General features: G+C 34.9%; 1 protein-coding gene across 2 annotated transcripts in view; it reads left to right on the forward strand.

Annotated features, from left to right (window-relative positions):
• Positions 1–20396, forward strand: part of CDIN1 (CDAN1 interacting nuclease 1) — a 224810-nt gene that overhangs the window by 109437 nt on the left and 94977 nt on the right. For both annotated transcript variants that reach the window (XM_012766350.3, XM_012766349.3), the window contains exons 9-10: positions 928–993; positions 1592–1697. In XM_012766350.3, the coding sequence (XP_012621804.1) occupies positions 928–993; positions 1592–1697 (172 nt within the window). The remainder of the gene's footprint in view (positions 1–927; positions 994–1591; positions 1698–20396) is intronic.

Consider the following 20396-nt stretch of genomic DNA (forward strand, 5'->3'; position numbering starts at 1 on the left):
AGAGACCACACAGCCTTCCTTGTTACTTGGTTGGACCATTAGTTGAGGTTGGGTGAAGACAGAAAGCCATGTCTGGAATTGAATGACCAGGTCACTCCAAAATCTAATGGAGAACTCCCCATTTCAGAAATCACATTGTAATGCCATTAGAAGTCAAGGACAGCATTTAGAAAATATTGGAGGATTTTTTTTTTTTTTTAACCAAGCACCTTGCTAGTTTTTTCCAACTTTGTCAGGCTTTCTTTTTTTCCTTCTGGATGGATCATTGATGTTTACCAGAGGATCAAGAAATCAAACAGACTTAGGGAAAAAAATCTTAAAGGCCTGTTTGCTTTTCAGAATTGCATATTGTTAGTTATAAAACCCTGGTAAATGCCAAAAGCAATAGCATACCAAAGGAGTTAAGCAGGATAATTAATTCTTTGTGGTGATCTCATTGTCCTTGTCCCTTTCTTCTGTGTAGGAATAGTTTCACTAATTGAAACTAAACTTTCTTAATTGCTTTGTTGAGAGCATTTGTTTCATAATTATAAAGGCCACTGTGCTCTTGCCTTCCTGTAAATTGTCAATATTGGCTGATAACATTAGCAATGTTCATGGTGGTGAAAGCCTGTTCTTTCAATCAGTAAGTATATTTCTTTATTTTTAGTATCTCCAGTTACAAAAAAAAGATAGCGTATCACAGCTTGAATTAATGATGTTTATAATAAAGGCATAAAAATGCAGAAGGGACAAAGAAGTGTTTTTATATCTGTGCTTCAGGTTTGTTAAGAAAGTTCATTTATTCTGACACAGCATTGCAAGCATAAGAAAGATATGTATGACTGCATTAGTAATTTTTACACATATATGAGAAAGAAAAGCAATTATATTGCTATCTTGTTAATGGAACACTGCTATAAGTAATAGTATTTGTTCTTTCTGTAGATGAAGATCAGCTCCGTGCAAAGGGTTATGACAAAACGCCAGACTTTATTTTACAAGTTCCAGTTGGTAAGTTCTTAAGCTCTGTTGTGCATTTGTTTATAGAGAAAAGAGGTGTATTTTTTTCTATACATTTTTTGTTAATATGTTCATAGTAGCAAATGTTACCTGAGTAGATTAACTTTATAAAATTTTACCTAAATGGATGAAAATAGTTGAAGAAGATTATTTTAAAATGGTAAAAAATAATAGGTTCAAAAGAAATCTATACTTTACAAACTTTTACATATACTTGAGAAATGAACATATTTTCTAAACTTGCCATTTTCAACTTATTTCTCTAAATTTTGCATCTTTTAAACTTGATTCTCTTGAAAAGCCAAACTCATTCTGGTCTGTTTGACATGTCACTTGTCGAGTTATACAGGGAATCTCAGAACTAGGAAAGGGACTTTGAGGAATATGAAAAATAAAAGGGATGTGATGGTAACATAAATGTTCCTTGTAATGAACATATGCAATGCATTGTTTTATAATTACATTTATAGATGATGGTAAGCGCTAAGCCTCTGCTCATTAATGTGAAGCATAGAGAGGCCTGTGTAGAGTTCAGAATTTTCAATCTTCCCTTTCCTTTGCCGTATATTAGTAATGCTTTGTCCCTTAGCTGTAGAAGGGCACATAATTCACTGGATTGAAAGCAAAGCCTCATTTGGTGATGAATGTAGCCACCACGCCTACCTGCATGACCAGTTCTGGAGCTACTGGAATAGGTAAGGTCCCATTATTTTTCTCTTAAGATAAACGACACTCAGCTGAAATCTCATTAGAAAAAATATTTTGTTTAGCTGGTAAAAATGCTAGTAGCCTTTTTTTCTAGTGAATATAGGGTCTTGATTAATGTATTCATTTCAGATAATTTAAACTTCTCTGCTTTCATAATGTTGCTTCATTTTTTAAGACTAAAAATCTCTGCATAAGGTCAAAGTTAGTATATACTTCATTTTCCATTGTACAATGATAATATTAGTGCCACTTATAATATGGATAATAAGATGTGATGCATATTATAATATTGACATTGAGTTTTTATCCTTTTGATGTGAAATTTATGCTTACTGCCAGACTTCAGAATAATTTGTCCTCAGCTCTCTGAGGAAAGTAACCAAATGATATGAAAAATGAAAATGATTTACCTTCTAACAGTAGGAAACAGTTTACCCACCGGCTGCTGTCAACATTCCTGAAGGCATAGAAATCTTCAGTGATTAAGAAAGGTGTAAGGGGTTGGGGGGATGCTATTTTATTGATTACTCACCACGTGCCTGGGCCTGCAGATTATCTCAGCTAATCCTCACAAGGAAGTTACTTTTATCCCCATTTTAGAGATAACTAAGCTGATACTCGGAGAAAATGATATGCCATACAGCTAGTTATCATAGGTCTGCATTTCTCTTTCTCCTGAACTTGTGCTATTCCCAGCACAGCCCTGTTGTCATTTACAATGCTATTGTTGAAACTTTGCCTTTTTCTATTATTGCAGTCCCAAGTTTTCACAGTATACACATTTTCTCCCTTTAGAATAGGAGGTGGGTCAAGTGGTAACCTTCCTAGATAAACTATTTTCCTTGGTCACTGACCAATAGGAAGAATACAATAATAAGATGACATTAGCTCCAATCATTAAGGAATGAGGCAGTAGCAACTGTGGACAATAGCCTTGTCCTGGGTTAAAAACAGCAACCAGCTAGAGAATTTGGCGTTATATTGTTACTCAGCTTTACAAAAGGCCAGCGGACGTTGCCTGTAGCAGCTGTGCTAAACTGAGCCCACTTTTTGCCATGGTAACAATGATCATGACAAAATGCTGAACGTAATGGCTTTCTTGATTTTCTTGTGTAATTGCGCGTAGCATCCGAGCTTTACTTTACAGGGATGGAGGAGGAAAGTGCAAAATGTTTTAGAAATCAATGCTGCTTCAGCGTTTCCTGTGTTTTATTCAGCCATTATTCAAATTAGTAGTAATGTGGCAAATGGAATTTTAGATTTTTAGCAATTTTATGATGAGTTTGAAATAGTAGAGAAAGCATCATTTTTGATAGTATAGGGAAAACAATGATAAGAAAATCAAATTGTGTAAGTTTAGGTTGTTAAAAGAATTTAAAATGCCTATCAACTCAATCAGTATGCATTGAAACCGTTTTCCCCCTTTTGGTACTGGTCATCTCTTTTTTGAAGAACAATTGCAAATTGAATCCCAAATGGTAGAACTTACTTTAAAATTCCAAAAGTATAATCTTTATTCTAAAACTATTTATTGAGTACCTACTATGTGCACTTACCATTTAGATGTTGATTAAATAATCTAGTTACTTGAGTGATAGACCTATGGATTTTCGACACAGCTGGAGTCATAGAAATTTAATACAGTTTCCTGTGTATTTTTTATTATTTTATTGCATTCTACTTTTTCCATTCTAATGATGTTTTACTTAGACTATTACTGATTTACTTTCCCTAAACATGTCCCTCAAAGATATATCAGCTAAGTAGACATAATTCATTGATTCAATCACCCATTTATTTATTTTTTTTTTAGAGACAGGATCTCACTCTGTCATCTGAGGTTGGAGTATAGTGGCGTCATCAAAGCTCACTGCAGCCCCAAACTCCTGGGCTCAAGTGATCCTCCCACCTCAGCCTCCCAAGTAGCTAGGACTACAGGCATGTGCCACCACACCTGGCTAATTTTTTTTTTATTTTTTGTAGAGACAGGGTCTCACTGTGTTGCCCAGGCTGGTGTCTTGAACTCCTGACCTCCTGACCTCATGTGATCTCCTACTTCAGCCTCCCTAGTCACTGAGATTACAGGTGTGAGCCACTGCACCTGGCTGGGCATAATTCATTTAGGGCATGATGTGTGATAAAGGAGTTCTAGCATTGGTTTTAAAGGGACCAGATCATTTAAGGAGGAAATACTAGACACAAAAGTCACTGATGTTATCAAATATCTGCAGAGAGGCCAAGAGATGCACGTAGTTCAAAATGGAACATAGAGGCAATTACTTGATTATAAAATTTGGATTGTAATAATTATATAAGCTTACCAGTGATGGGACATTGTGACAGAAGGAGAACTTAGCCCATTTGTGAAAATATCAGATCCTACTATTTTCATATTTTGCCTCAATATAACTCACACAGCAGTTGCTTAAATTCTTTAAAGTTGGGTGAAATTCTCCCCTGCCTGCCTTTCAATTTGGGCTATTTTCTTTATTTGTGTGATAAGCCACTAGTTGATATAAAAACTAATGTTAGCTAATTATCATACTATTTTCAGATTAAATATTGGATTTTACATTAAGTCTGTTCAATTACTATTTGTAGAATAATGCCTTTGTATTAATATAAACCTATTTTCCCAAACAAATAACTATACAGTCCCCAATTTTGAGATTAACATTTCTGTAAGTTTTCTTTTATAGTAAATTGATATTTTTACTCAGGTTAATTAACCTTTAAAAAAATTAAATTTTGCAATGCAGTCTCCTTCCCCCAAATCAGAGATACTGAGTAAGGAACTTTAAGCTTTCTTTCCTGCAAGCAGACTCCCATTCCATGTGTGAACCTGGATTAATAAATAACTCCTTAAAACTCTATACTTCTGTGGAGCTAAAGGAAATAACGAGTGCCTCTGAGAAGCAGCATTTGGACCATAAATACAGCCCCGTGTTGCATAGGGTTACCAGAAAACGCATTTCCTTATGGAATCAACACCAGGAAGGCCTTCTCATTCCACTTCTCTAATCAAAAAGTGAGTCCTTTGACAATTTGACCTGTATTACTAAATATATTTTTATATTCAGATGATGACAGATAAATAAAGAGACCAATACATACATGAGTTCTAACGTGGCCTTTCAAAGAAACAGGAGCAGACATCCTGTGCTTACCTTTGGTGGTTGGTGGTAAGGTGGGTCAATTTGAATGAAAACACTGAGTGACCTTGAATGACAAAGAAAGAGCCACAAGCTATAAAGCCCGTGAACAGTATGCAGCAAACACTGTCAAGAACATGGAAGTGGCAACTGCAAGTTCAGCCCCTCCATCTGCCGTTCTGGTCACATTCTGGCACACTATCATTAGAGGCATCTATTTAAAACCAAAGTGCACTTTGCTGATTTACCTCTCTGCTCTTCTTAAAGAAGATCTTAGCTTCCTGGCTGAAACAAATGGGGCAAAGCTTTGTTTGAATCTGGTTTTCCAATTTAGTGATCCTTGACATAATGGAAGAAATATTGGGTTTGAATCCCTGCTCTGCCACTCTCTGGTCTCATGACTGGAAGCAACTTTTCCTTGCCCATTTGTTTTCTTTTCAATAAAATGGGCTTAATAATACCTTCCTTGCCCTACTATTATGAAGATCATTTATTTAATACATGTAATGCACTTTCACAGTGCCTGGCAGTGAACAAATATTAGTTCCCCTCTGTCTCTTTGTCCTGAATATCACTCTCATGGAATTTGAAAGTCTTCTGATTAGACACTTTTAATTGTCTTCTTTACCATATAAACTACTTAGCTAATTTCAGCACTCAGCTTGACTGACATCTCTTTGGGAAACCTTCCCGAATTCCAAGATTGGGTTTGATGTACCTCTTGTGTTCTGCTAATAATTTCATAGCATTTATCAAACATTATAATTACTTGTTTGCTTGTCAACATCCTCCAATTAAAAATCAGTTCCATCTTATCTACTGGTTTTGTCCATCTCTGAATGTCCAAAAACTGGCACATAGTAGATGATAGTAGATATTTATTGAATGAATGAATATATGAATGAATTTACTGATGCTTGATAGACAATAATGTTTGAATCAACTGTTGAGGATTATGTCAGATGTATAACATTAAACCATAATATAGCCAAAACTTTTTTGTTGAGAATTCCACTCCAAGGACAGTGAGAAAAAATCTCATATTTCTGAAAAACTTTTACAGACTTTTCAAATATATAGGCTTTTCCCGATCTATTTCATGAAATATAGTGTAAATGTATTTAACATAAAGAATTTTAAAATAGAAAATAACTGAGAACAAATGGCAAATGTATTTTATAAAGTTTTTTTAGATAAATATTTGTAATCTTATATTGATTAGTTGCTTTCCCAAAACTTCACCCACTTCTCTCCTTCAAAATTTGACATGGAATGCCTTGAAAATTCTGAGCAAAGGGTGATTCCTAGTTTCTTTATTGGGTGCATGAAACTGGGCCTGGGGCAATAGTACAAATGGAGCCCTATATACCATATGTCTAAATATTTAAAATTACATAACAGACATTAAATAAAATATATTCTATCCTACATGAAGAACTGGAAGCTCAGATTTGCATTAAGAATTTCCAGATGTGTCAGTGCTGAGATGTGGCCTCACCACACAGCCTGCCTCGGCTCCATCCTACACCTGGAAAGGTGTCAAGCACAACCCAACCTACATATCTAAGCTCCATGCACATTCCTACAAACCACTGCCCTCAGGCCAGGGGTGCACACTCTGCTGGTCTTCCCTTTTATCAGGTGGACAAACCTGAGAGAGAGGGCCATGCAGGACCTGGGAATAGTCTCAGGATATTAGATTAGGAAGTGTGAGGTCCTTGGCACATGGAGTGTGGGCTTAGAAAGAGGCATTAAGTGAGGATGTTCCTTGGTCCCAAAGACTCCTCACCCCATGGATTGGGATACAACCAAAGAGGGGCTAGAGCAGAGACCTCTAAAGCTTGGGTCCAGGACATGGACCCCTCTTGATTGGATCTAAAGGACAGTATCAAAGGAAGCAAGTGTGTGTGTCTTCCAAAGCCATTTCTTGCCCTGGTGTTAGGATATGAGGGGAGATGAACACCAGAGGAAATATGGTCTTGGTCACATTTATGTACCACTGAAAAGATTAAGAGCTGAGTTCTATCTGTCAGATTTTTTTGAACCTTTGGCTCCAGAAAGTCTACTCTCCTAGAAGCAATGCTAAGCTAATACCTTCTGCCACAAGGATTGATTTGACTTTCCTTCTTACCTCTAAGTATTTTTAAAGATCAGTTATTTACTCAATGGTCTAGCAATTGCTTTCTCTGGTTTGTGATAACTTGAGAGGATAGGCTTTTAGAACAGGGCCGCCGAGCAGTTAGAGTTAAGGAAGGTATTTTTCAGAGGATGGCCAAAGTTTTTTCCTGTATTAAGATACTTTCAGGAAGCCTGCAATTAGCCAAATCACAGATTTCCAGTTATTTCAGCCTTGTTAAAAACAAGGCTGATCACATCTGTCTCAAGTTGGAGTATGTGCCTCAGCAAATAGAAGCTCTTGCAAACCTTCAATTACAGCAGCCTCGGAAGGCACTGCTGCGGTATACTAACAAGTAGTCATCAGCAAAAAGAGACAGATTGACTAATAATTAGCAAATGCACTAGAGAGGGCTTCTGTAAAGGTAAAATATAATAATTTGCTTTTCCATCTCTTATAGTGGAGTTGGTTGTGAGATATGGATGTTCTGTTATTCTAGACAAATACTTGACACTGTTATTAGCTGGAATAACCTCAAAATATTTGATAAAGATGAGGCAAGTGTTTTCTGTGTATGTGGTACTTTTGTAGGGATGATTTCTCATAATGGTTAAGTACCTTTTTTTTCTGCATTTGAGATGTGAATAACAAGACTTTCCTAAGCAAGGAATTCATATTTTCTGCCATAGTTTATTGTTTTTTAAAATGACTTTAAATACAAACGCAAATAAAGAATAGAATAGAAATGTTGTTTTAGGCCTTTAGAGTGATATTTGTAATAAAGACACAGTTGTTGAGAAAATGGAATGAGTTAAAGGATTAAAGGGAAAGAAAACAGATGTATAAAGAAATGTCAATGTGTTACATTTTCTCAGGGTAGAAAAACATCTAAGTGATTACTGTCTTTAAGCACATGCAATATTTTTATGAGGGGAGCATATTGACCATTTTTACAAAGCCAGGGTACCAAAGAATTGTTGAGAGGATTCCTCTTCTGTTGACTCACTATGATAGAGTTCATCTGAGTCATGTATGGCTCAGAAATGTTACCCCAAACCAAACCAGCAAGCAAAGGATTGAGTGGCCATCCTAGGAATGGAAACACATCATTATGACCATCCAGAAATGGTCATGGAAGAATGAAAGAGTTTACCAATAGGACGTGAGATCTGGAGCACAGTTAGAGTCAGGAACTCAAGGATACAGAGTCTATTTCTGAGCCTCATTCTAGAATAATGGAGATCAGGTTGAAACTGATGCTAAAATGGCTTAAGGTATAGGGATTGGCAGTGATTTTCAAACTTCACTGTGTTAAAATCACGTGGGGATTATTTTAAAAATATTGATGTTGGCTTTACCCTTAGAAAACTGATTTGATTGGTATTTGGTGGCACCAATCACCTAACAAAAACTCCCAACAAAAACTTTGGGAGTTTTTGTTTTGTTTTATTTTGAAAACTATGATGATGCTAATTTGCATCTAACATTGAAGTCAACTTCTTCTTTACCTAGGCTTGATTGGCTAGCTAGCTAGCCCTAGCGTTCCTAGCTTGTCTGCTTCTAAACAGAGTCTTTTACAGGCAAACATTTACAGGCACTGTTGTTCATCAGTGGGGACTCAGCCTCTGCCTTTGAGGGGTGAGGCAGTAAATTGCAGAGGCAGCACCTGAATCCAGGTCTCCCTCTGAACTCCACACGTATGTTCTTTCTACTCCACGAGGCAGCTTCATGTCGGTCATAGTGGTAAAGCTGTTGGAAAAGCGTGTTTACTCTGTGAGTTAGTGGATATGCTAAGCTAAAGTTAGGAGCCTCTCTCTAGCATATGAGTTTCAGATATTCACCTTCATGTGGTTTTAGAAAATGGGCTAGTTCTCTGTTGCTCTCTCAAGAGCTCTTTTTCTGTATTCAAAATACATGTATGTAGGATCAATATACAAGCCCGTTATATACGCACACACCCAGAATACAATAAATCCCTAGATTGTTGGAATTGAAATCCACAAAATCAGGGAGATTTTTTTGGATATGGTACAGACTCACTAAATCTGTATTGTCTACAGATCAACCCGATCAGAAAATAAATGGAGTATAGAACATTCGTTAAGAAATACAAGTTTTTATTTTAGAGTTCATATTTTATTGTGAATTACAGTGTGTTGCAAAGTAAGGAGTATTTGTTTTAATAAATAACAGTGTTTTTTAAAATAGCTTTATTGAGGTACAATTGACACATAATAAATTATTGATATTTAAAGAGTACAACCTAATAAGTTTTGTATAAACCCATAAAATTATCACCATGGTAGAGATGGTGAGTGTACCCACCACCCCCAAGATTCCTTCTGCTCTTTCTGTCCCTTTATAATCCATCCTCATAACCCCTGCAGCTCTCCCTGCACCCAGTCAACCACTGATCTGCTTCCTGTGACTATTGGTTAGTTTGTGTTTTCTAGTATTTTTATAGCATTTTCTGATATTTTATATACATGAGATCAAAATCGTACAGCACGTACTTTTTTGTCTGGCTTTTTTACTCAGCATAATTATCTCAAAATTTACTTACATTGTTGAATGTATCACTAATTCATTCCTTTTTACTGCTGAGAAGTATTCAGTTGCATGGCTGTACCACTGTTTGTTTATCCATTCACCTGTTGATGGACATTCAGGTTGTTTTTAGTTCTGGCTATTACTAATACAGCTGCTATGAACTGCTATGTAAAAATATTTATCTGATTTCATTAATCTTGGGTAGATACTAGGAATGAAGTGGTTGGGACATACAGTAGGTATATTTTTATTTTTTTATGAAATGATTAAACTATTTCCCCAAGTGCTTTTCCCATTTTTAGATTCCCACTAGAAGTGTGTGGCTTTTTACAAAAAAAAATAGTCTCAGTTGCTTCCCATCTTCCCTGTCATTTGGTGTGTGTGGTCAGTCTTTTATAACTTTAGATTTTTTAATAATTGTGTAAAAGTATCTCAATATGATTTTAATCTGCCTTTACATAATGAAAAATTATATTGAAAATCTTTTCATATACTTATTTGCTACCTATTGGTTTTCTTTGGAGCAATCTCTATTAAAATCTTTGCTTCATTTTTTAACTGAGTTGCTTTCTTTTTGAGTTTTGGTAATCCTTTTTTCCCCAACCTTCTGGATTTAAATACTTTATCAAATATGTGATTAGCAAATACAATATTTTCTCTCAGTTTGTAGCTTCTCATCTAATTTTTTTGACTTTCAGGGATCAGAAATTTTTTATTTTTGGGAAGTCTAATTTATCAATTTGTTATGCATCATGCTGTTGATGTGATTTCTAAGAAATCTGTAAAGATCTAAAGAAATCACAAAGATTTTATCCCCTAAGTTTTCTTGTAAAGAATTTATAATTTTACATTTAAGCCCAGCATCCATTTTCAGTGAATTTTTGTATATGATGTGTTGTATGGATTGAAGTTCATTTTCTTACATATAGAAATCCAATTGTTCCAAAATCAATTTTTGAGAAGACTGTCTTTGGTAATGCCGTTTTTCAGGTTGAGAAAACTTCATTCTATTCTGAGTTTGCTCAGAGTTTTTACCATAAATGGATGTTGGAATTTGTCAAATGCTTTTTATGTATCTATTGAGGTATCATATTTTTGAAATTAGTCAGTTAATATGATGAATTATAGTGATTGATTTTTGAATGCAATACCAACCTTGCATTTCTGGATAAACTCCATATGGTCATGAAGCAATACCCTTTTTATATTTTGTTGAATTTGATTTACTAAAATTTGTTAAGAATTTTTACATCTGTGTTCGTGAGTAATATAGGTCGGTGGTTTATTTTTCCTCCTAATGTCTTTGTCTGGTTTTGGTATTAGAGTAATGCTGGCCTTATAGTATGAGTTGGGAAGCATTCCCTCCTCTTTAATTTTCTGGAAAAGTTTATGCAGAATTCTTATTATTTCTTTCTTAAGTTTTTGGTAGGATTTCCCAGTCAAACCATCTAGGCCTGTGGTATTTTTTTGTTGGAAATTTTTAACTACAAAATCAATTTCTTAATAGATGTAGGTTTATTAATAGATTTGGGTTACCTATCTTTTTTTTCTGAGTGAGCTTTGGTACTTTGAGTCTTTCAAAGAGTTTGTTCATTTAATCTAAGTTGTGGAATGTATTGGCATAAACTTTTTCAAAATATTCCCTTGTTATCATTTTAATATTAATATCTATAGAGAGATCACATTTATCAGTCCTGATATTACTAATTGTCTCTTCTTTTCCAGATCAATCTGCCTAGAGATTTATCAATTTTACAGGTCTTCTAAAAGAAACAATTTTTGTTTTACTGATTTTTTTAATTGATTGTCATTTTCTCTTTCATCAGTTTCCACTTTAAAGTATTTCCTTTCCTTTTGTTAGTTTTGGTTTCGTTTGCTCTTCTTTTTCTAGTTTTCTGAGGTATAAAGCTAAAATTTTGATTTGAAAGCATTTTTTTTCAATATAGGCATGTTTGGTGCTATAAATTTACCTCTAAGCACTGCTGTGGCCACATCCTACAAATGTTTACATGTTGCATTTTCATTTTCATTTGGTTCCACATACTTTATACTGTTGATTTTTTCTTTGAACCACAGACTACATATAGCATACATTTGGATGTATGCTATTTCATTTCCAAATATTTGGAAATTTTTCAGATCTCTTTCTGTTATTGTTTTCTAATTCAATTCCATTGAGGGCAGAGAACAAATCTGAATCCTTGTCAATTTATTGAAATTTGTTTTATGGCCCAGACTATGGTTATGTCTGTAAATGTTCCATACACTTGAAAAGAAAGTTTATTCTGCTTTTGTTGGGTGAAATGTCCTATAAATGTCAATTAGATCACGTTGGTTGATAGTGTTAAGTTTTCTGTATCTTTACATATATGCACTGATCAGTACTTTGCTGAATCCTCTACAGAGACCCACTGCTGGTCTCTGGAATTCTCTCTGTGTGGCTTTCTTCTGCTGGTATTCTGTCCTGCAAACTCTTCCAGCTTTGGCCTTCCCTTCTTCCTAGCTATATTGCCTCAACTTGCAGAGACCACTGGGCTTCCACTGTGTTCACCCTTTATACAACATAGCCCGGAAACTATCCAGGTAGCCAGTTGGATCAATCAAAGGACTTGCCTGTTTTGTTTCCTGTCACTCAGGGATCAAGTCCTTCATTGCTTGGTGTCCAATGTTTAAAAGCCGTTGTGTTAGTCTTTCAATTTTCAGGGAAAGCTAAATCCAACCCTTGCTTCCCCATCTTGGTTCTAAGTAGGAGTCTCTCAATTTTTGTTTTTAACAAATAGTTTAACATATTGTATAAGCCAGTTTGTCTTGTTCAAATTAACCTTGTAATCTTAATTATACCATTTAATTTATAGACTTCATTGTCATCATAAACAAATTTTCTTAAGCATCAATAATAAGTAGAATAATCTATAAGAGAGTACTGTGCAAACCATTGGTTTGTTTTTTTTTTTAAATCTATTTCTCTCTTTCTCTTGCATGAGTGCACACACACACACACACACACACTCTCTCTCTCTTACATAGTTTACCTCAGGCTTCTGAGGGTTGGAGTCAGACTTTTTAGTCACTGCTTTTTACCCAACAATATGGAAGGCTTTGATATGGTCAAGGCTGATGATCAGATAATAAGCCCATGGTTGTTAGAAAGCAGCTTTCTTTGGTTATCAGTTGCTAGCCTTCACTTAGGGTTTCTTCTGCCTCTTGGACTCAAATAAAGCAGGCCATCTTTTGGTGAGATAGAGCCCAGTTCATGGCAGTTATGCCTTTTCTCTTTCTCTACCGATAATGAACATATGTCCCCATTTCTGAGCATCATCTGCCGTTTGGTATTATTCAAGAATCTCCTGGATTGTGTGATGTGTAAGTGGTGAGACTATGTTTTGCCTGTGCTCATTTCCTTCTCACACATGTTGAATATGGAAAATGAATCATGAATATAGTTTGCATGTCTCATACCCTTCTCATAAAACAGAAATCTACATGGATACATAATGGCAGTGGTTAACATCCTTTCATTCTCATTTCTAATTGACTCTGGAGGACATATTTTTATAAAAAATTAAATCCCTCCTGTGAATTCCTTTTATCCATTAACACAGCCAATCATATTCACTTGTGGTTTTTCTGCTCTCTTATATTCTTAGTCTACCTTTAAGATTTGTGTGAATTCCATTGTCTTGTTTTACTCCCTTTCCTTTCTGAATCACTGACATTGAGATGTTTCTGGTGTTCTACTCACCTTGTTTTCTTACACAGGATTCTACCAGGAAATTATCTTGTTAACCCCTTCCTCCTCCTCTTTGTTCCTTTTTGCCATTTCCTTTCTATCTGTTGCTGGCAGCTTTGCTAACTACCACTTCTCCATGTTAAATTTAGTCTTATTGCATCCCTGGTATCTTACTCCAAGTGGTCATAAGCCAAAAAAATAAAGCCAAATATCTTTATTTAGTATTTAGTAAAGCAGTTTTTTTAGGATTCATAAAGTTCATCAATTTATATAAGTAGAAGGCTAAGTCATCCTTGATGACCAGCTGTGATACCTTAAGAGCATTCCATATTGATTAGGAAGGTGATGAAAATAAAGTCATTAGTTGTGTGCTAATAGGCCAGGTATTTAAAACCATATTGAGCTTAAAACACTAAACCAAAGTATTTGATTGGTTCCAATTGCCTTTCGTTGTTTTAATATGAAATGAGGATTTTCACCACTATATATTCCTAATGCAACAAGTTCTAGCAAACTGATCCATCCATAGTAGCATAGCTAAACAATTAAATTCAGTAGATGTTTAATGATTTCCTTCTGTGTAGAAACAGCATGTTATGTACTTCAGAGAATACAAAGGTGAGCAAAACCTAATCTTGCCTTCAAGGAATTTAATTGAAACTAATAGGGAACCAAAACATGTACGTAGATCACAAAAATAGCTAACATTGAGCACCAACTATGTTCAAGGCACTGGTTTAAGCACTTAACATGTATTAACCACTTTAATCTGCATAACAATCCTTTGAGGTAGGTACTAGTATTTTATTACATTTCATATGGGAAAATTGAGGCATGAAGAGGACAAGTACCCAGGCCAAGGTATTTGAATAGAAGAGTGATGTGATCAGAACTTAACTTTAAGATGGATACTCTAGTAGCAGTGCTTAAATGGGACAGAAACAAGAAGTTGGGGATAAGAATACTATTGCTATTATAGTTGTGCATATTGAAATAATCCATTAATTACCAAATTATAGTAGTGGCAGTGGAAGTGGGAGGGTCAATAGGCTTACAGGGATTATGGACAGAATTTATAGAGTTAGGCAAGTATTGCCAATATTTAATACATCAATAAAAATGATGTTGTGCAAAGGGGTATGGAACTAAGATACTTTGAGGTTTTATTGTTGGTGATGGTTAAAATAATGATGCTATTAAAGAATTGGGAGTAGAAAATAATGTAGGTTAGTGATAACTTCAGTTGGGTTGTTTAAATATGTTCAAAGGCAACTGGGTGGTGGGATAGTAGTCCAAGTGATGGACCAGAAATGGATTGATTTAGGGATCATCTGCAGTAGAAATAGGTGAAGTGGGTTTTTCACAGAGGGAGAGAATAGAGAAATGCCGCTTTTTAGGGACAGGGAGAGAAAGAAAACAACTGTGCTATGCCATCATAACAAAGTTTGACAACTGATTAACAATAATTCTCACTTTTACAGCAAATAAAATTATTTCTAAATTTACTAGCTCCCACCCTTCCTCTCCTGCATTTGAACATTTATAAAATAATTTTAGTTTGGCTGAATTGAGTCTGACTCTTTGGGGTATCGATAGTTAACTTTACATCAGTTTTCACCATGAGGTTTGTGGGTTTAGAAAGTTGCACCAAAACGTACAAACCTAGGGCTTTTAACAATCACACTTGAAAGAAACCTTGGGAGTTGCATTTGTCAAGCAGCTAGAAAAACCATTCATGCATACCCCACATCCAAAGCTCCATAGGCAGCCCAAACAAAGAACTGAAAGGTCATCCTTCTTCCTGTGGTGTGATGGTTTGTTGACGTATTTTGACACACCAGCACAATGCTGAAAGGGTCTGACCTTCCTACAACACTGAGGGACTCAGGTTTGGTCAAGATACCTGACACTCACTGCATTTCCCTCCTTGCCTTTCTTCTCCTTCACAGATAAACACACTCCTCAAACATGAAATGCTGCCTTCAGTACAGAAATATTAAACAATGTAAATGGATATAAATGATTGCTTTCTAAATTTCCCCAGCCCCTTTTTTCCCAGTTACCATCAAGCTAAAAATCTTTCTTGGAACTATTAATGGTTTTAATTAAAAAAAAAATTAAATTAGTTTTTCAAAATGACAAATGGAAATGGAGATTGTTAATAGCTGGAAAGAGAAAAACTAAACAAATGAGGTCTCTATGCTATATTAAGTTTAATATTGGAATTCATATGTTTGAGGATTACCTCTGAAGTGCAAGTTTAATGTACGTAAAAGTAAGTCTTAGGTAGCTTTTGAATTGTCTCATAGGTATATCATGTGTTAAGAAGCTGAAGAGTTAGGTGGAGGCCAGAGAGTTGTCAGGAGAATTTTCTATCATATATAAATTGATGTTCTATATTAGATTTACACACTGCGAAGTGGGGCTTTGACCGGTTACCCATATTATTTCTTAATTCGGTATCACAGTGGGCTGGAAGATGGGAAGAAAAATGTATACAATTAATGAATTTCTAAAATATAAAAGTAATAACCTAAATGCCTTTTTAAAAAATACTCTTTTTAATGAGAAACAGCTTTACAGAAAGATTTTTTTTCTGTCTCCACAGCTAGTAAATATAAAATAAATGCAATCATATTCTCTAAGCATTTAGGTCATACTTTGCAAAGTGTTGAAAGTTTTATGTATTTGTCATAATATTGGAAAAAGGGGTATTCAGGTATTTCAGTTGTATTATTTTCCGAATGTGATAACTGTCTACTAAATGAAATTAAGATACTTCTGTCCAAGATGAGGATTGTAGTGGCATACCTGAAATTAGGACTGAAATTTTGAAGTACGTATAATAATTGTTTTAACTCTTTGCCTGTTTGGGATGATCACTGAACTTTCCAGTAGCACCGTAGACATCATGCATCTGTGTTTGAGTCATTTCTGTTTCTATTTTCTCCACCTTTTCAAGTGTTGTCACGTCACTGGAAACCAATGCCCACTACCGACTGAGCACATTCAGCTTCTATCTACATTACCCCCTGGGCTTCAGCTCCAATTTCCCTGGTATTCCTCATTCAGATCAGACCTCTTAGTTTGTGTGCTATGAGAAGTGACAGCCCCCATCCTGCTCTGGCTGCCCAAGGCCCTAGTCACACACACTCCACTGTGCCAAAACTCGGCCACCCCTGCACACCCTTCTGTTCAGGATGTTATGTAACTTTTAATTGACATTTATGTCTGACATTGTAGATGTACTTCTCATTGTAGAATTTTTATCTACATAGGAATAGTTGAAAACCTCTTTTCATGTAACTATTACATGGATTAATTTTACTTAAAAATGACAGATTTTCCTGCTGAAATTTAAGTGGCCAAATCTTTTTTCTTTTTCTAACCATTCTTCTTCTAACACTGTAACCCCCCACCCATCACTAATTGCTTGAATACACAGCAAATCCATTTGGAATGACAGAGAAGGGGTTAGGTCCTGAGTACAACAAAAACTATAGTAGAACCCAGTGTAAGGCATATTTCTTTAATATAGGAAACAGAATTTTTAACGGGGTTTATTAGTGACTTAATGTCTACACACATCTTTCCTCTACATTCACCTCTAGCTACACAGCATAAATTAACCCAATTGTTTCTAATATTATGGCATTCTGTATACATCTTTTCCTCAGGAAGTGCACCACAAAGTTCTGTTGTTTTGCCGGGTTTCTGGCCTTCTTTGATAAATTCTTGGTAAAATTTCTTTCATTGTAAGCAGAAAAATATACATTCTATCAATTATTTAAAATAGCAATAATTCATTATAGTTGATCATAAATGTCAGGAAGCAAAGACCCAGCTGAAGCATTTTTGTCACTAATCATGCTGTTTTTCTTCTAATTAGTTAATTTACATTTTACAAATTAAGGGTAAAATTCAGACAGAAGATAACATCATAGCTTTAACTGACCTATATTTGTATCTGCCAAATTTAAGTTAATTAGAAATGTAGATGCTGTTTGTTTTATCTGTCAGAAAAGCTCATCTTTTTTTCTTAAAAAAAAAAAAAAGTAGACACACTTTTTTCCCCCTCAGCATTTATCATCTAAATAATAGTCTTGCCAAGATGGCAGCCTCATAATAAACTCTTTTCAGTGGAGTGATGGGTAATGAAGCTTGCTTGTGAAGGCAGCGAAAAATGTTGTCTGGCCAAATGCATGAATATGATGGCTCCAGAACCAGTGGACTTTCTCAGTCATCAATCTTTTTAGTAGCCTCTTATACATCTGAATATTTTGATAGATGATCTAATAATTGAGTTATCTATCTTTCTAACTATCAGAGTTGCATAAAAATTATTCTCACATGCTACTGAATATTAAATATATTAGGCATCCAGTAAATTTTTCATAAAAGGGCCAAAAGGTGAAAGATTTTTGTTATTCTATAAATGCTTCTTAACATATTGAGTGTTAAGCCCTCTGAAATACCCAACTCTTACCTCTCTCTGTGAGAAGCAGGTGTATATTTTTAAAAGAGGACATACCCATTATAAAAAGGGCATATAATAGTTACTATGGCAAGTGAAAAGTAGACTTTGGTAAATGTATAGCCACAATTCAGTAGTGTAAAATGGAATGCACTTGCTGATCTAACACCAGCGACATATTTAATGTGATACAAACTTTCCATACAAGAAACACAGACAATATGGGTGCTAAGAGTGATCATATGATTTTGATGTACCCATCATTTTGAGAGGAAGATGATCCTACCAAAAGGGAAAACAAAGTCACCCAAGTGTTTGCACAAGTAGTTCTTTCCTTTCGTATGGCTTTATACTGTGGTAAGAAAAAAGTATTTGAGGAGTGAGTTTTGTTGTCATACATCACTCTGTTAAACGCTTATCAACAACAAGTGTGCTTCACTGGGATTGAAAAAGTGGCAAGGAAAATTGGCAGGAAACAGATCACTTAGAAGTGGGCTTTCTCCAATCTTCCAACCATCCACAGTTCTTCAGAGTGACCTTGCGGTGATGACTTCCCAGTAACCAACATTAAAATAGTTCTGCCTTGGAAAAGCAGGCATTTGTTTGCAGGTCTGAAGGGTTACCAATCCTGTGCATCTTGAAAGGCACTCAGATGAGCAGGGCTTTGTAAATTGGATTTCTATTAGCTAGCCCTGATGATAGCTCTTCATCAGTGGAATGGGAGGTAGTGCTATCAATAGCTCCAGCTCTAAATACCTTTCTTTTTCTTTTCTTTTCTTTTCCTTTTTTTTTTTTTTTTTTTTTTTTTTTTTTGCCATCCTTATTTTTTGGTCTCTCTCATCCAAAATGGTGATGAATCCTAAAATCATCAGAATTAATTATCTTTAAGGTTTTAAACAAACCTTAAAATATGGACAATTATTTTTAAATGCTTTTAAGCATTTGGAGTGAAAATCAGTGATACAATGGCCAAAAACAAATATGGTAAAATATGTCTTAAACCTTGCTCTCTGTTTAGTTCTTAACATTGATCGCAGCTCACATGGTGTTACTCATAAAAATTTTAAATGATAGACTTTTTTTCTCTTCATATTCTATATTGCAAATACTAATTGAGAAAGATAGTACCAATTGAGGAAATCTCTCTGTGGGTTACATCTGAGGAACTGTTACTCTCTGGTAGTTGGATCTGTTCTTGGTTTCTAGAATTTTGGATTCTATAATTTGTGGTTGGAGAAAACTGATATTAATGTTATTGTAAGAGCTATAGCTGAGAATTTTAAACACTAAGACATCTATCTAAAATTATACATTTAAAACCATTTGAAATGTCCATATTGGGGAGGTTTTAGGGGAGGGAATAGTCTTTTCTTAAAGTAGCAAACATCTGTGTTCTTTCTAGCCTGTCTTTTGATTAGCATGGCCTCATCCATCACTGGTCTTTGATATGAACACCAAGAAGTCATGTCCTTTTGTTTTAAATGATAAATATGCCTTTGTCATGAATACTCATAGGCAACCCAGGATTTACATCTGAATTGTCAAAGTGTAACTGCCCAGCTCCTGTGATGAGTGACATTATTAGTGAAATAAAGAAGTTTTTAATTTGTCATAGATAGGCCTTAGATGGTGACATTATGAGACTATGTGGGTTGTGATGCTAGAAAAAGTTGTCCTTCCCCCACTATTTTTCTAAGATTTGTCATTTATCAACAAGGGGCATTCTGCCGCGGGAGGTTCTCTGTGAACATTTTTACTTTAGTACTGTAAGTCTGTCTCTTTAGGTTTTATTATTTAGGCTTGATGGCTGGTAGTTCTTATCAAAACTAATGCTATTTGAAGTAGCAGGCTTCTGGTGGTCAAACAACTAGAATCAAGATTTGTTCTGTCTATTATTATCAAAGACAGTTCTTCCTTCAACTTTAGCTTTATTTCAAGGTCTATGTCAATTATATTTTATAAATAAGTTGATTTGATATCTTTGTCTTCACAAACCCACATCTACTCGCATGTGTTTATGTATGTGCTCTTTATGTAAATGCATTGACCTACATATATCTACCTATACAATTTCACATTAATTATCAAAACCTTCAGACTGTCAGGTTTAACTGTTGAATTTGACTCCTACAGTAAGAAATTAGGACCATTAAAATTAAAAATATTTTGAAAATATCGATCTTCTCTTGTCCATAGTATAAAAGAAGATTGTGGCTTGCATATATTTGCCTTATTTATTTCTACACTATGAATAGACCAGTATTTTGATTATTTTAAAGTTTCATCTTGTGATAAATGTTTAGAATGTTTCCTGTTAGTAATATGTAGTTTATTCTAATTTTACGTATACAAAGTATTCTATGAAGATTCAAAATTTTAACAATTAGTAACTTCAACAGAAATTGCATTACCTTTTACAAGCTTTGTTTTTATAATTTCAGCACAACTATTTTAAAAGAAAGCGGAATAAGAATCTTCATTTTCTCTTTTTTTAACTGAATTGATTGGTTGAATTAAGCAAAACAACTTTTAATTTAGAATATTGGGAATTTACATGAAAGTTAAGCTATATATTTTAGTTTCAATATCTCTTCATAAAAATCACAAAAATGGTTTCATCATTAGAGAAGCCTTACTCAATTTATATTTTGTTTTGGGGCATAT

This window comes from Microcebus murinus, chromosome 6 (genome assembly GCF_040939455.1).
Source record: "Microcebus murinus isolate Inina chromosome 6, M.murinus_Inina_mat1.0, whole genome shotgun sequence".
Lineage (NCBI taxonomy): Eukaryota > Metazoa > Chordata > Mammalia > Primates > Cheirogaleidae > Microcebus > Microcebus murinus.